This window comes from Lonchura striata, chromosome 18 (assembly GCF_046129695.1).
Source record: "Lonchura striata isolate bLonStr1 chromosome 18, bLonStr1.mat, whole genome shotgun sequence".
Classification (NCBI taxonomy): Eukaryota; Metazoa; Chordata; class Aves; order Passeriformes; family Estrildidae; genus Lonchura; species Lonchura striata.
The window spans coordinates 9,920,259-9,946,168 of NC_134620.1; the positions used below are offsets into that span (position 1 = coordinate 9,920,259).

Sequence of the window (25,910 nt, forward strand, 5' to 3'; positions counted from 1 at the left end):
ATTTGTATGGATAGTCCTGGAAACTGCACTGAATCTGCAGCCTGGATGATTACAGGTCAAACACATCAGCAGACACATGGCTGCCAGTGACTGAGCTTAAGTAGCTATTCCACTTTCATCTTCTGCTTAACAAGCCTTCTCAGGCAGTGGGAAGGAACAGAGTTTTCCAGTGCACCACTTTGCCTAAAGGAAGGGTGAACTACAAAAACAATTCCTGACAAAAACTTGTCCAACTAGTTCTTGCTGCCTTGCAGCAGTATTTCACAATCTTCCAATGAAATACAGTTCACTGATAAGTTTCACCTGAATATTGTTCTGGACATTTATGAGCAATTCTGCTACCTTGACAGTGAAAAATACAATTGCCTTCAGACCATACCATTTTTTTTTTTAAACAACACATCCCCACTACACACTCATTTCACGCCACTCAGACTCTCAAATTTACTGAGCACCTGTGCTTTGGGATGAAATTTGGCATAGTGAACTTCAGTCTAAAGACATTTTGCTCCAAATCCAAAGGCTATCACATGAACCACATAAGGCTGTCAAGAAACCAGAATAAATCAAATTTGAGATGACTCACTGCTGAAGTATGCGCTGTGTCTGTAACTGTTCACCCTGCATTCAGCAATAATGTAAAGGTTGTAAATAATAATTATGAAAAAATAAATACAGTGTATTTGTGCAGGAGGAGTTCAGTTAGGATGACTAAAGTGTATATAAACTTGAAATAAAGGAGGCAGAAACTGCTGCAGTTCATCAGCAGATTACAAGAGCACTGCCTGCTACCCATATTAGAAGAGAGTAATTAGAGCTGAGAATGATTACTTTACATATAAAGTATGACACTGCTCTGAGACACAGTTTCTGAGGTAACAGCAAATTCAAAGTTTTCAGTTTACATGTTTTCAAACTTTTAAAAACTGTAACAACTCTTTCAGGGTTTACTTTGGAAAATACAGCAATGTGTAATGCTGTTTCCACCTTCTTGCAAGATTGATCTTTTCTCTAATTAATTCCTCCTGGCCAAAATAATGCTACATTTTAAGAAACCTTCAGCAACCTTTTATGTAAACACCAGAAAGCCAGTGACAAATACCAAAACTGCCTCCAGCTTTTCATGTGAAGACTCATTTTTCTTTTAGAAGTACAATTGTCGGAGGGGACTGGCCTCCCCTTACACAGGGGAAGTTACTCTGCTCTCCTTTCTTGCCATTCCAGTTATGAGACTCTGGCACTTTGGTTCTTTCTGGGAACTGTTCCCTTTTTTCTTGCTTGTTTCCTAAGCAGCAGTTTCATTCCCCACAAGGGAAACGTGCTCTTTATTCTGAAAGAGACACTTTTCTATGAAGCATTTAAGTCACAGGAGCACAGTGCTTTCACTGCAAGATAAAATATCTGTTTTCAGGTATGCTATTGTCTCCCTGGCAAGAGAATTAGGCCAAGCTGGCTCCACAGGGTATGAACATGGCCATCCTTTAAAGGGCATTTTTCTCTTCACACTACCCAAGTAACAACAAACGTTACCTAACAGCTGTCATAGGATTTGACAGATGCACACAATATTGCAGATAGTGTTACAGAAACACCAAGTGTTACAATAATGTACAATCCACTATGAATAATCTGCTCCTGCTTGTCTATTTTTTTTGCTGTATCGAGGTTCTGTGGAGGTTTGTGGTGCCCCACAGGACTCTCATTTTGTCACAAATTCGGTCCTTAAGCGCCAAACCTGAAAAGTAAAAAGAACCTCCCCCCCTTGCTAAGTATCCAAATGTCCATTTTGGACAGAAAATATTTACATTTGGTCATTTTTGAAAAGCCAGAACAAGGAGTAGACAGAATACCACACAGAGCTAAGCCCACACACAAGTTCAGCCTGTGGGACAGTGTCACAGCACATGGCACAGCTAGGACAGCCACAGTACTCACCATACAACTTCAGAAGGCTTCAGGCATCTGCCCATACAGAGCAACACATGTCACTGCAGAAGGCTGCAAGTATCCTGCCCTTCTTGGTCTTTAGCCCAACCTTTTATAGCCTCATGTTCATGTTTTACACCTGTGTGCCCTCTGCTCCCTTTGGTCAGCACACCTGGGCACCCCATGGCTCACAGCTGTGCCCACTGGGGGTGAGGCTGGGCTGCAGCCCCGCTCCCACTCACCACAAACTCTGTGCCTACAGGACACTGCGGGTGGTGGCATCTCCTGTTCTTAAAAGCACAATCAGCTGGCAGTTTTCTTCATAAAAAAGCAGAACACCAGCAACAGCAAACAGGGGGGTTGAGGGAGGGAGGGAATAGAAGGGAGATTCAGATGTGACCTGTCAGCATAAGAACTACCAGCCACCCACACATGGGGGTTTTATGCTATTTGTAAAAATACACGTGTTTTGTGAACTGATTTGCATATAAAAGGCACATCAGTAATCACTGCAATTGCCAAAACTCTGTTCACTGAGCAAAACAAGGGGCACATACTTTAACTGGGAAGCACCTGCTCCTGTTGTTCCTCCATTATTGTGCCTGTCTCCTCACACAGACCAGGGTTTTCCCTCGTACCTGAGATCAAGATGGGAACTGCTCTTTATGCTGTGAAAGGTCCCCTATAAAATAATACCCTTGAACAGTCTATCATCCCAAATGGTGTTACCACGTATGAAACAAGGAGGATTGGAGAGAAGTAATGCTCATTTCTTGGCTGAATCCTGAGGTGACTGAATTACAGTGCATTTGAACATGGCTGAGACGTGGGGAAAGTCCAGGGGATTACCAGGTGAAAATCTCTGGGCGAAGAATCCTGGAAGAGGCTCTGTGAGTGTATCACTGGATGGGAAATGTTAAGAGAAAAGGTGAACTGTTTACACAGTAACATACATAAATACACATGTACATACACACATAGAGCCACACCCCCCCCAGGCTCCCCTCTTCTGGAGCCTGCATAAACATCTCTGATGAAATTGTGCTCCCTGCTGACAAAACGAGTACCAAAGTATTGATTTTCATTAGGCAGCACCAGTGATTCCACGATCCAGGGCAAGGACCTGGATCTAGCTTGACTATTCAAGCTATGATTTACCCAGCTGTGCCCATCTGTACCATGCTCTCTCAAAACAATTTTATTTCAGGCCAGTAAATTACTTTTAGCTGAAATTACAACAGATTTAAGGTCCCGGGCCACAAGGAACAGGCAGGTTCCAAACAGAAATGAGGATTTCTTTTAGCAGGTGTGGTACTTCTCATGTGTCTGGGTGGCTCAGGGGCTTGTGTGACACCTGCCCCCCACTGCTCCCCAATAACTGGTGTGCTGTGTAAAGGCATATACATATCCACCTATCTGCTGTTTAAAAAAAAGGAAAAAATGTTGTTTATTAGCGTTCATCTCAGTATATCTAGGACTATACTTTTGAGAACAGTTACCTATGTCCTTTCCCCCAAAACAAGAAGGACAACTCCCACATGTATATGCAATAAAACTGTATTTTTTGTGTGGTTTTGCCTTTTTTTTTCTTTTAATACAGACATTTGTACACTTTCTTACAAAACTGCAAGTAACTACACTTCTCTTAAATCATTTTTGGTCGGCAAGTACTGTAAAATCTTTGTGTGCAATTATCATATATTTACAGGGCCTCGTGTTAGTGATTTTCAGTGATTATTACAATAATGTCACACACTCTCAACATAAGACATGGCTTAAGATAAATATATTAGTAAATAAATATTCTGAGAACATATTTCCATACATGAAATGTGCTGCTATACATATACAGAATATATACAAGATGCTTTCTAGCTTTTAAAACATTTTTAAAAATGGTAATGAAGGAGAAAGAGCCCTTTGACCATATTACAAATCTTTACAGCAAATTTTATACAAAACAATTTTAAGTGCTATAAGACAATTTTAATTAAAAACATTTTAAATAGTGCCTCATGAGCCAAACACAATGACAACTGTTCAGGTAAGTAGTAGAAAGGCATTTTGTTATAAAAACCATCTATCATGGCCAGCTAGCCTGTAAGTCTGCACTGCACATAGAGTTTTATGTTAAATATCAGACCCAGCACAGAAGGCAGGTGTAGGGTGTCTGTGGCATGGCCTGCAGAGACTTGTACCAGCAGAGATTTCCACAATGTGTGGACCAGTACATCTGGGATCACCAGGAGCCAGAATATTCCAATCTTTTTAAGAACCACTCTTACCACAATATGCTGTTTTAGTTACAGAGTACAATGTATCTTAGGTGGACTTTACAGTGCCTCACAAAACACCGAGCAGAATAACCAAGCTAGTATACCACAGCTTCTACAATGCATTTCTTTTTTAGTGGAGGAAAGGGTCAGATAAAAATTAAAAAAAAAAAAAAAAAATCCCAAAATCACAAACCTTTAGAGTTTGTTCTCCCAACACATACCACTTACTTCAGTCATTCAGAGAATGAATAAGTTTTTAATAAGCTTTATACACAGAAAATGTGTTTATTGATTTTCTTTTAATCTTATACCCAGATATTGTCTTGTATTAATTCTCTGAACAGCTGAATTTTGGTGCTTATTGATTGAAAAGATGTAATGTGAATTCATTTAGGTGGAACTTTTTTCCTAATTTACTGGGTATGAAAGCAAAAGGAAATAGATTAATGTATTTGTTATTTCTTAGATATCTGTTTCCTTGTTTTAAAATAGTTCATTTGGGACTGCAGAGAATACAAGTTAGCTTTGCTGGGTCTCACAACCAGCCCAGTGCTGTCAAGGACATTGCTTTGGCAGAATATTAAGTGTACATCTCCATTTCATGTCTCTGAATTATCTCCAAAGTGTACTGAACTTAGGACAAATCTTTTCAGAAGACTGGCACTGTGGGCATGAAATACTTAGTTTCCCTTTAGAAGAATTCCTGCTGTGAATACACCACAGGATGACACTGTGTCCTCAGGCACATGCAGCATGACAGGCAATTTCACCCATGCTATGGTAGCCTCTTACTCAGAAGCTGCTGTTTCCACAGGAAACAATTGCTATCAGAAGTGACGACATAAATTATCTCATGATAACAAACATCCCCACTAGGACAAGAACAAGAACAAAAGTATGTGCCCAGGCTGATGGGGTACAGAGAGCACTCTGTACACAAGACAAAAATGAAGCACAACCGGCTGGGCCCAAGAAACCTTTAAAACAGATCAATCTATGGAAGCTACATCAACCACAGCAAAGAAGAAAACAATGATCAAACCAAGTCCCTCACTTTCCCACACACACAAAAGGTGACAAGCACTGCTTCCCTTAGGCATGCTTGCAGCCTGTAAGGAAACAAGAAACCCTGTTTCCAAAATGAGCCAGCAAAGCTGCGAGCACACTGCAAGCTCTTTTCCTGCACATGCCAGCATTCCTCACAGCCGTAACAGGGGCTACAGGTGCCTGAAAAACTTCCTATGGAAGGAAAAGTTTGTTACCTACAAAGGTAATACCTTTTCTAAGCACTTTGTTGGAGCATCTGCTTGAGGGAGAGGTCCCCAGCATTCTTCACTGGGCAGAAGATACAATGAGGTCCACGGTTTAAATACAGGAAGTGAGGATGAGAACATTCTGAGCTATCAGGTTCCTTACCCCCACTCTATTGAAACTAATCCTAATGGCAGGACACCCTCCTAGCCAAACCATCAGAGCAGCATGAAAGGGGGGAGAAGGGAAGAGGAGAAAGGAGACAGTCCAATGCTTCACCTCCCTCAAAATCACTCACATAATTTGCTGGCTGCTAGGATTTGCTACTGGGATTAGTCAGTATCTGAGCATCCATTCAGCAGCTGTATCCCGCTGGATTACTATATTTCAAGGTGCTATCTGGTTTCTAAGGCAGGTGTAGCCCTGAGCTTATCAAAGGCTGGACTCCTTCAAGTAGGAGATAACAGCATCTACACATAGCCTGGCTTATTTAACACACTGTATTACCTCTCAGCAAGAGGTCACTTCTAAAAAGAAAATATAAATAACACTTTGTCATTAATATAGAAATGGCACTAGAGCTCAGAAATGCTCCACACCATGTCCCACATGGGCTTTGCACACAAATCAAGGCCTGAAGGCTTCAGGCAGGAGGGACAAAGGAGACAATCAAACTGATGTGAACACAGAGGAAGTAGGGGAAGGACTTCTCCACATTACCACTTTTGTGTGTTTGTCAAAGCTTAAAAAAAATTAAGTCCATGAGAATTTGGAGTCTCTGATAAGCTCCGCTTCTCCATCTGGGATCATCTGGACAGGTCTAGTCACTGATTTGGCTTCTCTCCAAGGGATGAGATCCAGCACCTGAAGGATAAAAAACACTAAGGAACATTGCATCTAGAATACTGCACACACTTTGGGGCCCCCAGAACAAGACACTCACTGACTGGAGTAACAGAGAGCCAAGATGCTCAAAGGGCTGGAGCACTTGGTGTGAGGATGCTGAGGAATCTGATCTGTGCTGTTCAGCCTGCAGTAAAGGCATCCCTAGCAGCTTTGCAATACCTGCATGGAGGCTGTCCCAGTGATGAAACCACAGTCTTCACAGACATGCATTCTGAACCAGAGGTGAGGAAGTTAAGTTCAAGTGTGAGATGCTCAGACTGGATATAAGGAAAATCTTTTGACCATAATGGCAGTCAAGCACAGCCACAGGAGTCCAGAAAGGGACTGCACTCTGTGTCCCTGGAGGTTTATCCAGCCTGACTGGATACATCTGGTCTGACAAACTTGGTCTGGTCTCAGAGCTGGCTCAGCTCCGAGCAGGGGGTTGGACTAGATTAGGGCCTGAGGTCCCTTCCAAACGAGGATACCTTGTGATTCTATGAACATCCTTTTTGACAAGGCAAGTAAGAAATCCCCCTCCTTCTATGAGTGGTATTTTTTTCCCCCTTGTCCATGTCTACAGCAGAGACTTTGCCACATACTCTTCTATGGTAATTACAAGATTTTTACCTTTTTTTTAAAAAAAAACTTCAGCTATTCTGTTGTTTCTCACAGTGGCATTGCCTGCTTAGGCAACTCACCACAGTTGCCATGACTAACAGAGTGTCCCTTGCTGTGGGAACTCTAATGGGGGCCCCTCCCCACAAAGGATGAGCATGAAAGCTTTTATAGGGTTAATTAGTAAGTTATCAAGGATTAATTAGTAAGTTATCATCTTCTCTTCCTCTGCCTATGACCAAATGAGCACAGGTAACCAAGGAATAATACTTTGGGGCAACTGGTTAGTCAATAACCTGCTCTTATGTGAAGGTTGGAGTAACCCTTATGGCTGCAGGTACCTGGGTAGCTGGCAGCATTTCATACACTAACACAGAAAGGTAGCAAGTAATCAAAAAAAGCACATATGTTACCTGTGGCCTTTGTGGTCATCATAAGCTTCTGGGAGCTCAGAGTGGGACTGGGAAAGGGCATTCCAGTTTCCTCCTCCTGAGAATAGTTCTGCCGCAGGAATGATGTTGCCTCGTAGCACACCTCCCTCTCGACCTGTACCTCTCCAATACCTTGACAGTGCAGGTAAGTGTCTAGCTCAGGTGTTCCCTCCCAGGAGCTGCAGCCTCCTATGTGGGTCCCTTGGTGCTCTGGTGGTACAATCAGCTCACAGTCTCTGTCTTCAGGAATTATGGGAATGCGTTGACCCAGATCACAAACACCCTTACAGCAGTTTGGCAAGGTGTCGTCGGGAAGTGTGTACTGCACATTCACTGCATAGTCTTCTGTATAGCAGCCACCACCTCCACTGCCACTGTTGCTACTACAGGCTACCTGCTTCTCTTCATAGAAGCAGCAGGGCAACCCCTCATATTTTACCCCATCTGTCCTATGTAAGTGGTCTGAGTTAATACTGTACAAGCCTGGGGTGTTCCCTGACTGTGGTTCAATTCCTTGGCCACACGTCCCCCACAGTGGAGAGCTAAGGAAGAGTGCACTACAGTCAGCTGTCCCATTGCTAGGCTCCAGGGCAGAGTGCTGGAATTCAAAGCAGCACGCGCACGCCTGCTCCGAAATCGACCCTGCTATCTCTGGATTCTTCCAGTTCCTTTTAACATCCAAGGCAGCACCAGGAGTGGCCTCAGGTCCTCCCTCTGAGGTAGTGCCATTTGGATCCCTGTGCTCTAGTGAGGAATTACTGCTATAGTTCATATCCATGCTGCAGTTAGACAGTTGGTCCCCTGAGGAAGAAGCTGGCACAGGCCGGCAGTCAGCACCCACCATACCGTGACTGTGAGCTGGAAGCTCGTCCTGGTGGGGGCCCTCCAGGAGCACAATCGCAGCCCTGTTGGCACCACCAACCTCCCCCACTCGGCAAGGGCTCCTGCTGCGGTAAACGTAGGGGTCATAGTCACTGCTCAGAGAGCTGCGGAAGGTGGAGCAGCTCCCGTACACCCCCTGGTTACTGACCTCAGTGCAGTCAACCATGGAATCGCTGGAGGAGCAGTGGCACTGACCAGAACTGCTGCTGCTGCTGTCGCTGCCAGGGCAGTCAGCCAGGTACCCACTGCACACTGAGCGATGACCGTGATAGCAGCTAAAGCTGGAGGTACTGCCACTCTCCAAGCGGGACGAGGGCATTACATGTACCACGGGAGGGAAAAGCATGCTGCTACCAGGCTGAAAGGCACGGGAAGGACCCTTTGAGGAAATGCCAGCTGGAAGCTGTCCATCTTGCTCAGGGTAACTAAGGCCTTGGAAGTAGTAGTGCTGATACATGGTCTCGTATCGGGAAAAGCAGGCTGCTTTGGAAAAGTTGCGTCCACCAAACTTGGGTCTTCGAAAGTTGTGAGCTGGAGAGTAAGCCCTGTGCTCCAGGCTACAGTGATGTGTGTTTAAAGCATGGTCCAAATGAATAGGCTGATAACTGCGAATATAGGCTGGGGAAGGGGCTTGGTAGAGGCTCTGTTCACCGTGTCGCTCAACCGTCAGTAGGGTGATGGGGTTCCCGTGAGGGTCCATGCTGGTCCGAGTGGGATACGCCGTTATCTGGCTCGCTCTGTGCACTCGGCCTGGGTAATGGACAGGCAGAATCACCCTCTGCTGCCGGCTGCGCGCTGGGTTGATGGATTCCAGACAGATCGGAGCTGCGCTCCCCTTCTTCTGCTCTGAATGAGAGAAATAAGAATGGAGAAGTAGAACTAGAAGGGAATAAAAGGGAATATACTTTATGCAAGAAAGCATATTTTTGTTTTCTGTGTCATTATATTATGCAGAAATTTTTTACATGGAAGGAAATAAAAGCAAAACAGAAGTCAAAAGCATGTCTGTAAAACTTTGAAACACCCAAATGTATTTGCTTAAAAAGCAAAAGAAGTGAATTTATTTCAGATACTGTTCTCATACATACAAAGTCTTTTGCTTACATCTTGCAGAGGGCTGAGACAGGCTGGAAGTCATTGATCAAATTTTCACTTTATGCATTTTTACGTAAATGTGTAGCAACAGAAAACTTTCTTAAGACAGAGGAAATGAAAGCAGGAAGAGGGCAAGTAAGGAAAACCACATTCCAAGTTACAACATCATGGAAAAATAAAGGCCCATACATTGTTTTCTTTGTAATTCTCAAGGGAAAACATATCCCTTTCCTCCATGTGTCCTTGCACTCAGGGCTGTACAACACTGCCCTCAGCTGGGCATCATCCCCACCCCAAGGTTATGCCAGGGGCACTCGGCTGTTCTCTGAGAGTTCGGGGTTGACTCTATTTCCAGGGCTATGTTACAGTCAGGACTGAGAGCTCCATGGAGATTCACAAACAGACACACTTTTTATTTCATCTTTTAAGCTGTCTGAAATAAACAACACAGCAGAGCATCCAGGCTGCAGCACTTACCTATGATGTTATGGCGGCAGTGAGGGCAGGTGTGATGCTGCAGCAGCCAAGGATCCACACATTTCTTGTGGAATCGGTGAGTGCAAGGAATGACACGCAGTTCCTACAGGAACAGATGAAGCACCATGAAAATGTACTTCTTCCTAACAAGTGAATTTTTCACAGCTTGTTCCTAGTTTTTTTCAACCTGGCTATTAAATGGAGAAATTCCTAGACTTGAAGTGCTAAGAAGGTTAAAAAATGGCACCAAGACAGTCAAGAGCACAACAACTAGTGCTCAGCTGTCTCTAAAAGAATAGTCTGCAGGCACCTTAGAACTCCATGCAGATATAGGACATTTCTTTAGGACACTTTTTGTAGTATGTCCCTATGACACAACACCTTTAAAAAGGCCATCATAAAAGTTTTCCTTAATATATTCAGTGAACTTTAAAAAAAGAAATCAGGAGTAATGGTGTACCTTTCCTACAATTATTTGCAATGGAAAACACTCAGGTAAAAGCAGAAACCAATACAGTGTATATGATACTCTTCCCCTTGCCCAGGACTCCTATCCTTCAGCTATGATCTCTTTACAGGATTTCCTGAGCCCAATGGGTATCTCAACAACAAATCTTTCCTCTAAGTACTGCTCATGTCTCCCCACGAGCTTAGATTTTCAATTTCTAACATGCTTGGGCAAGGAGTTCCATGGGGCTACCACCTCCTGGTGGAGAAATACCACACAACTTTGTATTTCCCTGTCCCCAAGCAATCTGGGTCTAAAGAGTCCTTGCCCACTCAATCATTTGGGGTTTTTTACAGAAACCATTCAAAATATTTGATCATTTTGTGACCACTCTTTCCTGAAGCACCTTCTTTCCACTCCATATCTTTTGTGAGGCAAGGTCAGAAGTACACAGTACTCAAAGTGAGAACATGACTAAACTTTCATTGTGGTGTAAAGTTTTCTGTTTAGCTCTCTAGACTTTCCCATCTCATTTCTAGAATGATTTGCCTTTCTAACTGCCACAAAGCAGTTAAATTGCCACCAATTTGCTTTCTCAAGCTATCTAAAGCATCAAGATCTTGTTCCTGAATAGCAATGCTCAGCTCCCAACCCATCCCTGATATATGTGAAGCTCTTCCCTATGTCTATCACATCAAGCTGAAGTTCATGCCTGAACTTCCTCTGCAGTCAGTTTGTACAGTCCTTTTGAAGTCCTTGTCTACCCTCATCCTTGCTACTCTCAATAATCTCCCATTACCTAATTTCATTTAACTTTCTATTTCCACCTTGCAGCACTCAAATATGCAGCTGGTATTTTCTATTGCCTTAAAAATTATAACTTTTTAATGAATAATTTCAAAATAAAATGTCCTCATATAATCTTTCTAATTGAAGTTGACAGCTGTGAATATTGACTGCCTCTATTTTATTAATTTTAAGGAGCCCATTTTCTATTTCACCCTTCTATTTCACTTGCTTCTTCTGGGTTGAACTATCATGGACATGAGGCCCTGACATCAATACAATGATTGTAACTGAGGAGTCAAAAAACTGTCCCTGAACGTTTTGGCATCTCTTCCTTCTCCTCCTCTGGTTTCCCAGCAGTGCTGTGTACTTGGTATTTTTAAGACAGGGTGCCATCAAATCCTGAAAAAGCAAAACCCTAAGGATATTCCTTACCTCCAACAGAGCTTGCACACATCATCACCTTAGTACATGACTTGCAAAAAATACCCAGAGAACCAAGTGCTGAGGCAACCCTGCCTTCTTTGTGACTTGTTCTTCAGAAATGCAACAACAGTGAAGGTAGCATCTTGCAAATGGGATCCCTCACCTCTCACTTTGCAGCACGGGTAATTCAGAGCTGCAGGATGCAACTGAGGCCAAGTTGGCTGCTCAGTGTGATCAAACTGACAAGTGGCACCACCTCAGCACAGAATGTCCCCAAAAGCCAGCCACGTACCACAGTGCTAAAACCACCTACGTTCCCAGCCCGTGGTGAAGAAACCTTTCATCCTTTACCTCCCCATCAATGTACTTCTCCAAGCAGATGGCACAGTCAGAGGTGGAGCTGCTACTGAGTGTATCCAGTGCTCCACAGTTACTTTCTCGGTGTCCCTTACTTTTGGACTTAAACTTCCTGGTCTCCATTTTCTCCAGTGCTTGCACTGCAAGCCTGTTCATGGAATTCTACATGAGAAGAAACAAAAACAAAACAAAACAAAACAAAAAAAAATAAAATAAAAAAGAAAAAAAAAGCCAATGCTGCTGTGTAAGGGACTAGAGTGTAATAGCAGAGAAACACCACCATAACATATCTTACAGAACATGTCAGGCCCAAGTGATGTATAATTTCTTAAATTAAATAGAGAGAAGGCTAATTAGAATTCAGATCAGAAGCCTCATGGAAAAGAATGTATGCCACATGCAGAAGTGAGAATGAGAAACTACTCTGAATTAGAACTGGATGATTAGAAATGGGATACACTGCAGCTTCTCAATTGATAGGCAGCAACTACTCAAGTCAACATATAAAACTTGGCCAGGAACATTTTTTTATGTGTCAGTATTGATTGTAATGCCCCAGTATGCTGTTACCACCATATTACCTGAAGCAATACTTGAGAAAGGGATTAAAAGTAAATGTTATAAAGTAGCTATATCGTTTCCTCCAGGGCAAACTCTAAGTATGTCACCTGGAATTTCTCCTAACCAAACTTTTTACCTTGTAAACCCCTCCCATTTCAATAGATGTTATCCTATTGAAAAGATCTGTGATTTACTTTCGATCCTCTCCACAATACAGCAGCAAGAATCTGGACTCATTTAGAAGTATACCATTGCTACTGATAACCTGTGAGCAACCAGAAATGTTCTTTCTTCCCAATCCCTAAGTGGACTGCTTCTGTACAGTTTTCATTCCAGGATCTAACTGAACTAACATCATGGGTCAATGTAAATCTCCTTTAAAGATATTTCCAAGTTCTTCCAAAGGCCTACACGCATTAATTAAACCACAGAGCAACCAACACGGCTATTGTAAGTCAGCATCCTGCATTTCTGGAAGTTCCAAGCACATTTTAGGACAAAATAAGAGAAGCTAACTTTCAGCATTTGGTGAATTCCCACTACTGCTCTTACCTGACTACGTCGCTGTTTCAGTTTGATCTTGACAAGAAGAATGAGGCAAACAAGAGACACAACCACAAAGAAGGCCAGGAAAATTCCCATATCAAAGTACTCTGTGGGTTGCTTAAAAATGAAAATAAAGGTATTATTTTTCCTTCCTTGATCATACTCAAAGCTGTTTTTTCTTTCTAATTTCTCATGGAACATTCATTGCAAAACAAACAAAACCAAAGTAGTAACTGGGACATGGATGACCTTTAGTTTTGTTCTTCTGTAAACCATATGTAGAGTGTTAGAAAAAAAAATTTAGAAAAGCTATTTTATATTACAATTATCAGATAATCTCATAGTTAATCAGATGATCTCATACTTAATCCATGTTTAAAATGCTATATAGAATTATGTAGCAAACTGTCTTACAAAACTGAACCATCAGGAGTGTGCAATAACTAAGTTACTTAATCAAGAAAAAGGAAAACTTCTACTGTGTGAATTTTTTAGCCATTTATATTCTCAGAAGTTTCCTTCTGAAAGACAGCAGATTCTGGGATTCTATTCATTCATTGTGGATTCTATACTTACACCAAGTCCAGCTGCTTGTCCACAGTGCAGACACTTAGTTTATTTAAGTCAACAGAATTTCACATGCATTAATGCACTTAAGGAGCATCAGAACATCTTCATCACCAGTGCATGAGCAAGCCCTGCCTGCAGTAACAGCAGCACTGTGATACCCAGAGAAAGGATCTGAAAGTCTCACCCGTGGGGGGCGATGCTGAATCCTGGCCCGTGCCACTTTCTGCTTGTTAACTATGTTCATTAGCTTGACAGCATCAGCACCTTTCACATACACCACTGGTCTCTTCAGAGGGTCCTCTGAGCCCTGGTTCAGCTAGAATAAAAAAAAAATAGTAGTCTGCTCAGAAGGCATGTTTCAGGAAAACCACCTTCCTTCTGGACAATGCAGAGAATGGTTAAGGAGTATGAATGTGGAATTGATTTCAAGCACCTTTGTTCTCTTCTAGCACAGACCTTTAGTTAAGTATCCCACAGAAATAAACTTTTGACTTACACTGCCTTTTTTCTTTTGTTTTTTTTATGGACCATAACTAAGATTAAGGATAAGCAAATGCTATTTCTAAACAGCCACTTTAATTTAGCTACATCATATACCAGTACAGATATTAATACTGTAATGTTAAACCTCACAATGAAGAATAAAAATCCGCACATTCCAAAAAAATTATCCCTGCTATATTTTATCAATTTCAACATTATTCGCATAGAAATTTCTTCAGCTTTCTGAACAATCTCTTATCAGAGTCCTGTCTTTCAGGCTCTTTGTACCTAGCCAAGTTAAGTTAGCAATTTCTGATGTTTAACTCTACAAACCCATTCAAAATTACTTGAGTTCTAGCAACGATGATTGCAGGATGCAGGGGCTTCAAAGAATAAAGCACTTGAGTAGACCACATAATTCACCCTGAAACTTCCTTCCAGGTCCAGCTATGTTTTGTCAAAAAGGCCAAATCATAGAATCAGAAAATAATGTGTGCGGGAAGGCATGTCATGAGCCCAACCTCATGGTCAAGGCAGGGTCAACTATGACATCAAATCAGGCTGCTCACAGCTTTATCCAGTCAGATGTTGAAAACCTTCAAGTGTGGAGAATGTGCAACTTCTCTGGGCAACAAATCCAGAACAATCTGCTAAATTAAGATACCAGAGAGAGACTAAAAACTAGACAAGAGAATTGTTCTGTTAAAAAATTGCACCAACACAATAAATTCATACAGGTTATTCTGATTTACAAGTAAAATCCGAGTGCAGAGGCTGGTTGATGCAAAACAAGCAATGCACTGACAAGCAGATGGAAATGGTACAAGGGAAAGGAATGAGATGACAGGAATGTGAGCAAACAGAACAAGATTATCTGAGATTAACATATCTGCATTGTTGATAGCCACCTATTAGTTCTGGCTAAACCATGCAAAAATTACCAGTGGATTGGTCCACCATCCTGATTAAAGGACTCTAACTGACCAGATGATGATAACAGATTTCATTGAGCCTTTATAAAACTGATTCTTCCTAGTATTTGACAGCTTTTCTGAGAACACTGATCAAACTGCTTTTAAGGCAGGTGTCTTGTGATGAGCTAAAAACTAGATGCACTATCCAGGGATCCTACATGCCTTGCTGGTCTAGGGCCAAATCCAATCACTGTCCTTCCATTCCCAGACACATTCTCTCTCATGATTTCTCGCTCAAGAGAGAATTCTCCCAGTTCCTCAGTCATTTTTGCACATTGTCAGACTCTTGCTAACCATGATGCTCTGGGTGCTGTTACTCCTCTTCAAATATGCAAAAGTAAACCTAAAAAACAAGTCAGACTTCAGAGAGAATTTTTAAAAATAAGTTTCATTCTTAATTGAGAGTAGAAGATACTCAGATCAATGGGAATAAACCTTATTTAGAAAAAGTCCTTTTATTTGGCATCTACCAAATTAACTGAGGACGATTCTTCCGGTCAGGCCTGCCTCCAATTTCTGTTCATTGACTGGCAGGAGGGATTGCCTTTCATAATACTCCACTCCTCCCTTTCAAAGCAACCTCCCTTATTTGTTCTAGTGCTTGGTAACAAGCCTACATGAGAAAACTTCCTAAACAGTTCCCTCAGTGTCTTAGGGTATTTCCATTTGAATCAAAGATACTCCAGATTACCTCATGCCAGTTTTCCCTCCACTGTTATCTGTCATTGTTTTCCACAATTCCATTACGAGTGCCAGAATGGTACTTATTTTAAAGACAAATTACTTAGCACCCCTGTTGTCAAGGGTTCTGAAGACTAGATGAGAATCAAAATCCACTAAAAACAAGCATCCAGAGCAGCATGAGAACAGAGCTAATCCAGTAACTGTTACTTTTAGAGTATGAAAGCTACATGCAGTCTTCCTCTCCTGTTTGCCAGTGTTTCCATAGGCTGCTGCTCTTTCATCTAACAGAGCCTACTCACTCTGTCAGCTACTGCTCTAAGCCACTAACCTTCTTCCATTTTATTGGTACTCCCAAAATATTCAAACATCCACTAGACTGGTTTCCCAGCTCTTGAGGATAGATGCACCCAGTTTATTATTTATAATCAAGCAAGGAAAGCTTTTATTGTTAGAAGGAAAGAGCAAGAGACAGTAACTCAGCTTCCCAAGTCCAGAGCAGGGTGGCTGAAAGTAACCAGAAGCTGTAACAGAGTTAAAAAAAAATAGAAAAAGACAGATCACATCTTTGTAAAGAGATTTTTTTCTGTGTATAAATAGGGAAAAAATTATCCCTGTGAATGTTTTCAAGATCAAGGCTGCAACTTTGATGCACATGCAGACCACAGTTCTCAAAGCATCCATTGCACAGGATCTTCTGCATTCCTTTGTCCAACAGATGCTCATTTCAGAATTAAAGACAGTTTCTTTAATGTAAACATTGATGATCTCTCTTTTCCCCCAAGAAATACAGGCTGCATTTAAAAACCTTCAGCTCCACTTGTTTCTGCTGTAACAGAAACAGCAGTTTTGTTTCAAGACAAAACAGAACTAAACCAAATGCAGACTATTTTTGTGCTTATGTTTCTTCACTGAAATAACCTAAAATTGGCTGAAGTATGCTGAAGCCTTTCATAGGGCTATTACCTCACCCACTTCAAATAAAAAGACAGAAGTTATAACAAGACTTGGAAAAAGAAGAAAAACCCTGCTTGCCCACAAAACACATAGGCAGAAATCATCAGCTGTAAATGAGAAAGAAATAGTTACAAGTTTTAAAAATAAACTTGTTTAGGATCAGTTTTGAAAGTTGTTTCACAATCTCAAAAATAGCAGCTGTTCAACAGCATTATTGATCACAGGCTGGAAAGGCCAAACATCCTGTGTTTTGTACACAGAGCTGGGCAAAGAAAACTCCTTGATTAGATAATGGGCCATAAAAAATTTGCCTCCATCCTCTTTCAAAATCGTAATCCCAAACCTGGATTCTAGCAAAAGCTAGAAGAAAAACCTAACTCCCCAAAGATTTCCCTTTCTACCAGGTTCCCAACACCTACATTGCTTCCTGCCTGGCATTGCTTCATACCTGATCAATGGCATCTGGATTTTCAGAAACATCAAAGATGACCGCTGTGGCTCCTCGCTGTACTGCTCGTTTTGCCTGCAATAAGAAAGACAGCATCCTCAGTCCCACCCCAAAAGATAACTTCTTAACTCAAAAATTACTCCCTCGCCTCATCTCCAGATAGAAAATTTAACATTTTGTGTTTCTGTGTAGTTAAAACAAATGACAGAACAAACACAGGAGCTCCTGAACCAGCATGGAACATAGTTAAAGTTCACTACAGCTTCTGTGGTGTTTCTGCTCCTTTCTTCTCAAACGCCTCTTTCAACAACCTTTTACAGGAATTCAGATGAGATTTAGACCCTCTAAAGATTTAAAGTAGAAGATTTTTTTTTAAATTATATTGTTTTCTCTCTATTTTACTTAGAAGTGCCATTAAAAATTATCTTGGGGTGGAGACAAGCTCACTAGTGTAGAAAATTCAGGTGGACTGGGTTCTTTATATATTTTCAGTGTCATTCTCATAAACTAGGATATCACAGTCTCAAATGTGCCTCAGAGAATACTGCTTTTTCTGACCATCAGAGGTCAGAACTGTTGCATACGTTTCTTCTGCTGTTGAGAGCTATGGAAGTGCACAGCTTTTCATCACATACACTCCAAACCTGGAGTTACCAACTGCACAGAAAAGGCATTAGAAGACATTCAAATCATCTGGGACAGAGAATCTCTGTATTTTAGACAGCGAACACAGGGGTTTTATTCTGCTTCTGCCACTGTGTCTCTGTATGCACTGTTCAAATGTTGCTCAATAGCTCCACAAAGCAGATATTCCCAGTAACTTTTCAAAATCCTATTGCCTTTATGGACAAAGAATACAAGAAACTATTTCTCCAAGCAATGACAGGTATCACCACCACAGTACTAAACAAGAAGGCATTGGCCCTCCACAGAGACTACTAGAAGCTGAGCTTACATTGAGATACAAGAGAAACTAACAAAAGTAATAAATTATAAAACATTACTCAGCAGTTTCCTGGAAAAACGTTGGCCAATACAGAGAAGTTGGTTTAAATACACAAAGGTCACTTTCTTTGCTCTATTCTCATATTTTATTTTAAATCAAAAAGGCCCATCAGACAGCACAGCAGGGAAACCAACTCCCAAGTTAGAGCTTTTTCTCAGCCCACCAGGTATTTGTCCCCTTTGAAGTCAGCACACCTGGTTAATGACTAAGAACTGTTGGGGAGGAAGAGTTAAAAGGAATCTACCACCCATTCTCCCCTGCAGTAGCCCTGAGGTGAGGCTCATCCGGGTTTCCCTTACAGACACACACTGCTTATAGAACTGTTCAGGCCACTTCGATTGTTTTTCCAGGATGATCAGTCAACAAGCAAAGCCCCTTGATCTCTGAAGAGACTTTTAAAGAGATTTTGCAGATCAGCGCTGATAAAAACTCCTTAATTGGGTGCATACACTGAACGAGCAACGCGTTTCCACCACCAGGTGTTAAAGACAGGAAAAGCAGCGGGTAAAAAAATCGTGCTGTGGAGGGTAAATTGGGCAAAATGGGGCAAATGGGGGTGACCCGTGTGGCCATCCAAGTGCGGGGCTCGTTTCACCCTGGCCAAGCCGGGTTCGTTTCACGGTGACAGAGCCGGGTTCGTTTCACCCGGGCCGAGCCAGGCTCGTTTTATGGTGACCGAGCCGGGCTCGTCTCATGGTGACCGAGCCGGGTTCGTTTCACCCGAGCCAAACGGGGCTCGTTTCACCCGGGCCAAACGGGGCTCCCGCCGCCTCCCCCGCCCCAGGCGCGGCCCTGAGGGCCCAGCGGCCGCGCACAGCGCCCCCCAGCGGCCGCGCACAGCGCCCCCCAGCGGCCGCGCACAGCGCCCCCCAGCGGCCGCGCACAGCGCCCCCCAGCGGCCGCGCACAGCGCCCCCCAGCGGCCGCGCACAGCGCCCCCCTGCGGCCGCGCACAGCGCCCCCCAGCGGCCGCGCACAGCGCCCCCCAGCGGCCGCGCACAGCGCCCCCCAGCGGCCGCAGCGCCGCCTGGCCCGGCCGGGCAGGGCAGAGGAAGGCGCCGGGGCCGCGGGGGTTTTATTTTTTATTCCTCGCTGGGGTTTAAATCCTGGTACCCAGGGAAAGGCGCTCCTGTGCCTGGAAGAAGTTTGCTCCTGCCTGGAAGTTTGCTCCTGCCAAGCTCCAGGGCAACCTGAAACACCTGGCCCTCCTGCATCGCCAAGAATACCACAGGATGGTTAAATCGAAACGTCTTTGAAAATATCCTGTCCGCTGCTCAGTAATCAGGGCAGCTCAAAATAACGCAGCAATAAGTCCCACTTAAAATAATGCCAGTCTGTAATAGGCACGTGATTTTTTTTCTTTTTGGGCTAGCCAGCATTTAGACTCCCTCAAATCATTTTTTCTAAGCAAAGTGATCAAACCTACATCAAAAATAAACACAAGCTGGATGAGGGGGGGGAAATAAGCTAATACTTTTACATTTACAATACTTGTGGTAAACAGACAATTCAATTTTCACAATGCAATTCCATTCATTTGCCAGGCCTATTTCTTTCTGTGATTGTCTTCTGTGGCTTAAAACAAATGACTATCACTACTTATCAGTATTCTTCCCCTTCTGTAAAGAGTAACAGAAAACAAACAAAAAAAAAGGTAATTGCACTTCTCATAATTCAAGTGATCACTTTGTTCATAGCAACAACCTCCCAGTCCACCTCTGTGTTCAGAGTCTAGAGTTTATGCTACTACAGAACAATGGACGTTACCAATAAAATGCACATTAAATACTGTCTCAGATTAAAATCTGGCAGAATTTAATAGGCCTTGTAATCTAGGTAAGATAAGAGGAAATGCACGTGACAGAGGCACAAGAAAAATACCTCTCCACATCTCCAGGCCTGAGGAATTTTTTAGTTATTACCTCAAAGAACACCACAAAGATTTTAAGAGCTCTGCACTACCTCCCTGTGGGCCAGGCAAATACAATAAGGAAGTAACAACTTCCTTGATGAGGCAAACTTTCATCCCAAGGGACCAGATAATTATTAAACAGGTGCACTGTTCCTCTCGTTCATTCAAGTCAGGTAGGACAGCAACAATCAAAACAGAAAAGTTCAGCTCCTTCCTGACATATGAACATGGCAAGCATCTCCTCCCCTCTACTTTCTAGTATGGTTTCATTCCAATTATTGTTTCAGTTAGAATGCAACAATGGAGAAACCATCATAAGAAAAGCTGCTTAACAAGGTTCCCCTTTAAGAGAAAAATCATACCAACAACATCAGCCTTTAATCATTATATTTATTTCTTTGCCAGAGTTAGAATTCCCTGACAATATCCAGCAGTATTTGCACCTGAGGACATGACACTTTAATCTAATGGATTTCAGAGAGTGAATAAATTACAGATGAGAGAAAGACCGAGGCTTAAACTATAGGTGGAGAGATCAAAGTTCATTAAGCACTGCAAGCTCTTCCATTTACATCAACATAGTAATGCATTACATATCCATTAAGAGAGTATCTTTTGTTGAAAATGGCTATTGACAGAGCCAGATTACTACTTATAAATAAACTTTTTTAAGTTAACATCCTGGATAATACTGATGGACTGAAGGCAGAAAAGCATGCTTCAAAAGTACTGGCTGCTTGTATAAGCCACAGATATATCCTGGTGTTATAAAATTATGTTCTCACAAATGTTTTTACATTAAAAACTACCTATCTCTCTTCCTGGATTTATTCATCCAACTCCAGGTATTATCTTCTTGGAACTTAGTACACTCTAGTTAACAAATATTAATTATAATTATGGTATGTGCTACATGAGCAGGTTGATTCATTCCCTGGGTTAAGAAACTCATGAAGCTGGGGAAGAGGAGGTTGGGCAATGGTTTAAGGAATAACCAGTACAAATGCCAGTAAACTCCTTTTAGCAAACTATTCCATCGGGTGTCAGCATTATTAGCTGGTCCTCCAAAATGATCAAGACAAGAGTAAGGATACAGTACACAGAAAACAGTTCTATGGGCCCCAAAAGGAAAACGCTCCTAGAACTAAGGATGACAGCACAGCTCCAACAGGTGTAACAACAGCTTTTTCCTACTGCCATTCCTTTTTTCAGTACATCTTGGTTATTGGGGCAGAAAATATGGTATTACTCTAAATCAGTGCAGAGACTGTTGAACAGAGTAGTCAATAAAATTAATTTGTATATCCTTATTTACCTGACAACTGACCCAGTTTTTGAGGGTTCTTTCCCCCCTCAGTTTCACAATGAATAATAATGTAAAAAATTGCAATAATTATCAAACTTGAGGCATATTTTTTGGATATTACCAGCCAATCAGATCCAACAGTCTATGTCAGATCTCTCTACATGGTGGAGTCAGTGGTCATTAATCTGACAAAAGAGTAGGATTATGCAAGCAGTGTTAAGTGGAACGTTTTTCATAGCTGACTCCATCATCAGCTGTCTTCTGGTGCTTTGAAATAAGAGAAGTCAGCCTCTCACATGGTGTACTGGTATCACACGAGCAACACTCAGTGACATGCAACTTGCAAACTCTGTAACTCCAAGGAACAAGATTTTCAATGAAAAGATGCAGTGTCTTGTTTTACTGCTCTGGAAAAGCAGTTCAAGGATTTCAATGATTTTGACTGTTGGGAATACAGCTGAAGGAATGAGGTTTCCATCTGCAATATTTGACCAAAATAAATGATGGATATAGCAACTCAATGGTCTTGGTCTTCTCTTGAGCAGACTCAAAAGCAATAAAGTCTGTTCCAATATCAATTGATTTGCACCTGTTTTCTCCAAACCAAGATCAAGTGAGACCACAAAGATATAGACAATACTACCCAGATATGCAGTACTAGGTTCTATAATATTTTTCTAGTAGAGGTTTGCTATAGTTGTGTGGTTAAACTATGACACTTCTGCATACTTTGGTGCTGAAACAAGCATTGGGAGCCTACCTTACCAGGTTTTAACTTTCTGCAGTTCTGAGAAAACCTCAGTTAAGTCTGGACAAACCCAGGAAATCCTAATGATGAGAAGGAGACCACTGGTTCTTACATAACTGCATGATGAATCTGCAGGTTGTGACAAGGAGATGTTGCCACTGCCAGTTTGCCATTCCTGTCAGCTGAATGGTATTCTGACCTTGATGCTCTCAAAGCCCTAAACTTCTTCAGGAGAGATGAATACCTCAAACAACCCTATTAAATCAAGCAGTGGATATGAACTGCACCCCCATTTATGGATGGCAGCACTAGATTTTCAGTATGGCAGAAATGGTATCACATGAAGCTAGGCAATAACATTCAAACCTGCTCACCATTAAGAACCCTACATAAACCCCACAGCATTGTGCAAATACAACTTTTCTTTGCAACTGTGAAAATGCAAAAACCTGTTTCTCTCAGAGCTACACAGAATACAGACAACATCTGAACAATCCAGGTGTCTCTCTTTTCTCCCCCCACACTGCTATCAGGCTCAATCAATCACAAAAAATACCTTGTCCCTTGAACCAACACTAGAGCCAGCAAGCCAGGCCACAGGCCAATTCTGCAGGGCAGAGGAAGAAGGAGAAAAGGACAGACATCTACTTTGCAAACAGCAGAAGTTACATATTAACCAGCTGATGCTTCAGACCTGTTAATGTACAATTCCCTGGTAATTCCAGAAACTCAGTTAAGCCAAGCATAAACAGGATGCCATTTCAAACCCTTTCTGAGATAATGAAAAAGGAACTTTCTTCTGTCTGAATATTTCTGTCTGAAAACAAAGGCAGAGTATCAAAACAACACAGTCAAATCCCCACATATCAGACTAACAAAAAACCCCTTCCTGACTAGAATACTCGAATTCTCTAGCACCTTGAGATATGATTTATATACATGCCCTATAGATTCTGAATTACACAGCATTACAACAGTTGCTTACCAATTAAGAAGTATAGAAAATGTGAAGCAGCATTTTAAAATTTAAATGCATAATCATAATTTAAAACCAATGTACTTTCTTAAAAAAAAAAAAAAAAAGCAAACCCAAACCTTAAAAAGCTATGTACTTGCAGTTTTAAAAAAACTATCACCTCATGCAATACATAAACACACCAACAATATATATACACACACCACTGTGATTCATACCACTCAGTACTGAGAGGCTCTCAGATGGTTAAAATGAAGAACAAGAAAACTACAGTATCTCTTTTCTGGGGTTAGGGAGAAACACTGATATCAGTTCTGAGTCTAGACTGACTAAAAACAGTAAGTAAGGGACATTTCTTTAATCTTGAACACAGCAAAGCCTGCCGGCTGCACATCTCTGAAGATACATTTCAGAGTCATGGGACTCCACTCCCAAAGCCTGACCTCTGCTATCGCCATTCTTGTTGCTATGACAAGGCACAGTCACAGAGAGAAGGGTGAGCACTGGAAGAGATCAAAGGAGGGGACTGGGGTCTTGAACTAGATTACATATTCACAGAGAATCTAGCACACTCAGCAAGAACTGGGTGGCTGCATCCATAACAATTGATGGTTAACCCTTCAAGCTTTTCCCAGAACTTCTATATACAGTTACCTTTGAAATAAAATGGTCACAGGATGAGGATATTTTAGAAATTATGTACTAAACTTGTACTATGTAATATGCTATAAAACACCACTACAGCCAATCCAGATAATTCTTAACCTTTTCACTGAGGGTGTACTGAAAGTAGATGGATAGAAACAACAAACTAGACCTCAGATAATTGTGTAAACATACATGCAAGCATATTGTGGTGCTGAGAGAATAAAAACCAGAGATATAAGAAAGCACTGGAGGAGTTGTAAATTAAAGAAACTATTAATGCAGACCACTATAAAAAGGCATCCCTACAGTACCCAAGCTGTTTAAAAAGAATGTACTGAAGCTCCTCCTATAGGCATGTGCTCTAACTTTAGAATTATAAACTGGTATTTATGTATATTAAAAGGGAAAACAAATTTTAAGAATTGTCTTGTATTTCGAATGAGAAGTGGCAAAACTTTGAAAAATTGTTAATAAGAATTCCACCTAACCTCAGCCAGTTTAATGGAGAATGCTTTGTATCATCTGGTTTGCTTAGCCTCACCCTCAGGAAGCTGACCTTCATTAAAAGGTTGGTATCTACTGTGAACAAGGACATTTTACAGATAACACAATAATCTGAGATGATGAAACAATAAATCCATATCTCATTAGTGACAGAAAATGCAGTATTCTCTACAGGGTTATTAAGTGCCCACATGAAATCCCTAACAGTATGTTCAGATAGACATGACATACACCAAGGTGAGCTGAGAAGAAGCAAAGGTATTTTCACTTCTAGACATATCCAAGTGCTGCAGTCCATTGCCCTGGAGGTTCTGTCCTCTTTGGCAGGGATGAGCATCTGCATCCAAGACTACAGAAAGGCATGTATGCCCTAGTAAGGGACTTCAATCTTTCTGAATGAACAGGAAATCATGTGGGATGCTCTTGGAATCCAGTAGGATACTGCTGATTCTGTGAGATCCTCCCTCTCTACTACTAGAATCAGCCTGGGCAATAAGTTGAATAGTAAAAATCTGCATGGTGGGCCAGTATTCAGTTTAGCTAGCAACTCTCCATGTTCATTGCTGGCTAATACAAGATGATATGGACCTTTTTCCAAGCAGTTATCCTTGATTTTGGATTAGTTAAGTTTCAAGGTCCCAGACTGTGGTGGGCCCTTGTTAGTTTGTTGACTCTGTAAAAAAAAAAAAAAAAAAAAAAGCAAAAAAAGATAAAAAGAAGGGAAAACAAAAATGAAAAAGGTGGAGGATTTTTGTTACAAAGGGAAACTGGAAACTTCTCTCCACGCAAGCAGAGACATGGCTGTATTGCAGAGGCCTCGGGGCAAGGATTAAAGAAAAACAAAATAGAAACCCTTCCATCTCTAATTAGGGTCTTCATTTGCCAAAGAGCCATTCCACAGCAGGAGGAATTACATTCAAGCCGTTGCTTGGATAACGTCTCCCAGCAGGTTGGCTCCTCAGAACAGGCTACTCCGAGCCAACAATTTCTGGTTACTTGGAGGCAAGCAGCCTGCATATTGTTTTAACTGGCCTGGCTTTTACAGCCAGTTTTGCTGAAGAACAATCTTCTATTCAGAATGCAGAGATAAAAGCTTCACTTGTTTTGAATTTGTCGCCAGTTTCTTTATCCCTTTCTTTTTTTAAACATGGGAATTATAGGTTCTGGAGATTGCATTATTTCCCCTGTAGACTTCAATGTTTTTCTCCCTCTAGCCACTTGATTCTTTGCCAGTGAAGGCTGCTGTCTGGAGTCCAGCCATTCATCAGCCCCTACCTCATCATTAACACTGTGGTGCTGGCGGTCACAGCTCATTGCTGGCGACAGGAAATCCTAACTTGCAAGAGGTTAACCACAGCCCATAAACAGTCAGACTGGATCATTAGACCCTTACACTCAGCTGAAGCGACCCTCTGGGAGTTTCAACACCATCCATGGACCTGAAGTCTATAGATTCTGTGCTCTTTGCAAATACCTCCTCCCCCCCACACCCATTTAAAAGCTCACTATTTGGATCCTCAGGGTTAAGGCCCATCTTTCTTCCTATCCCAAAAGGACCACGTTATTTGAGCATTTTGAAAAATTACATGCCTGTGATGTGTTCTCTTGGCTTACCAATTGAACAAAACACCAATGGGCCAAGAACTGAGAAATTAATGCACTAGAATATATACATTCCTGTGATATTTTTAATAGTCTCTGTGAGTTTCATATCCCTACTGAGCAGTTCTAAG

General features: G+C 41.8%; 1 protein-coding gene across 1 annotated transcript in view; it reads right to left on the bottom strand.

Moving 5' to 3' along the window:
* Positions 1 to 3,467: 3,467 nt before the first annotated feature.
* The window catches only part of ZNRF3 (zinc and ring finger 3), a 66,201-nt gene continuing 43,758 nt past the window's right edge, over positions 3,468 to 25,910 (bottom strand). Inside the window, exons 3-9 of the mRNA XM_021544737.3 lie at positions 17,079 to 17,153; positions 13,720 to 13,851; positions 12,972 to 13,082; positions 11,853 to 12,020; positions 9,842 to 9,944; positions 7,370 to 9,115; positions 3,468 to 6,317 (exon numbers count right to left, since the gene is read on the bottom strand). Of these exons, the coding sequence (XP_021400412.2) occupies positions 6,274 to 6,317; positions 7,370 to 9,115; positions 9,842 to 9,944; positions 11,853 to 12,020; positions 12,972 to 13,082; positions 13,720 to 13,851; positions 17,079 to 17,153 (2,379 nt within the window). The 3' untranslated portion in view covers positions 3,468 to 6,273. The remainder of the gene's footprint in view (positions 6,318 to 7,369; positions 9,116 to 9,841; positions 9,945 to 11,852; positions 12,021 to 12,971; positions 13,083 to 13,719; positions 13,852 to 17,078; positions 17,154 to 25,910) is intronic.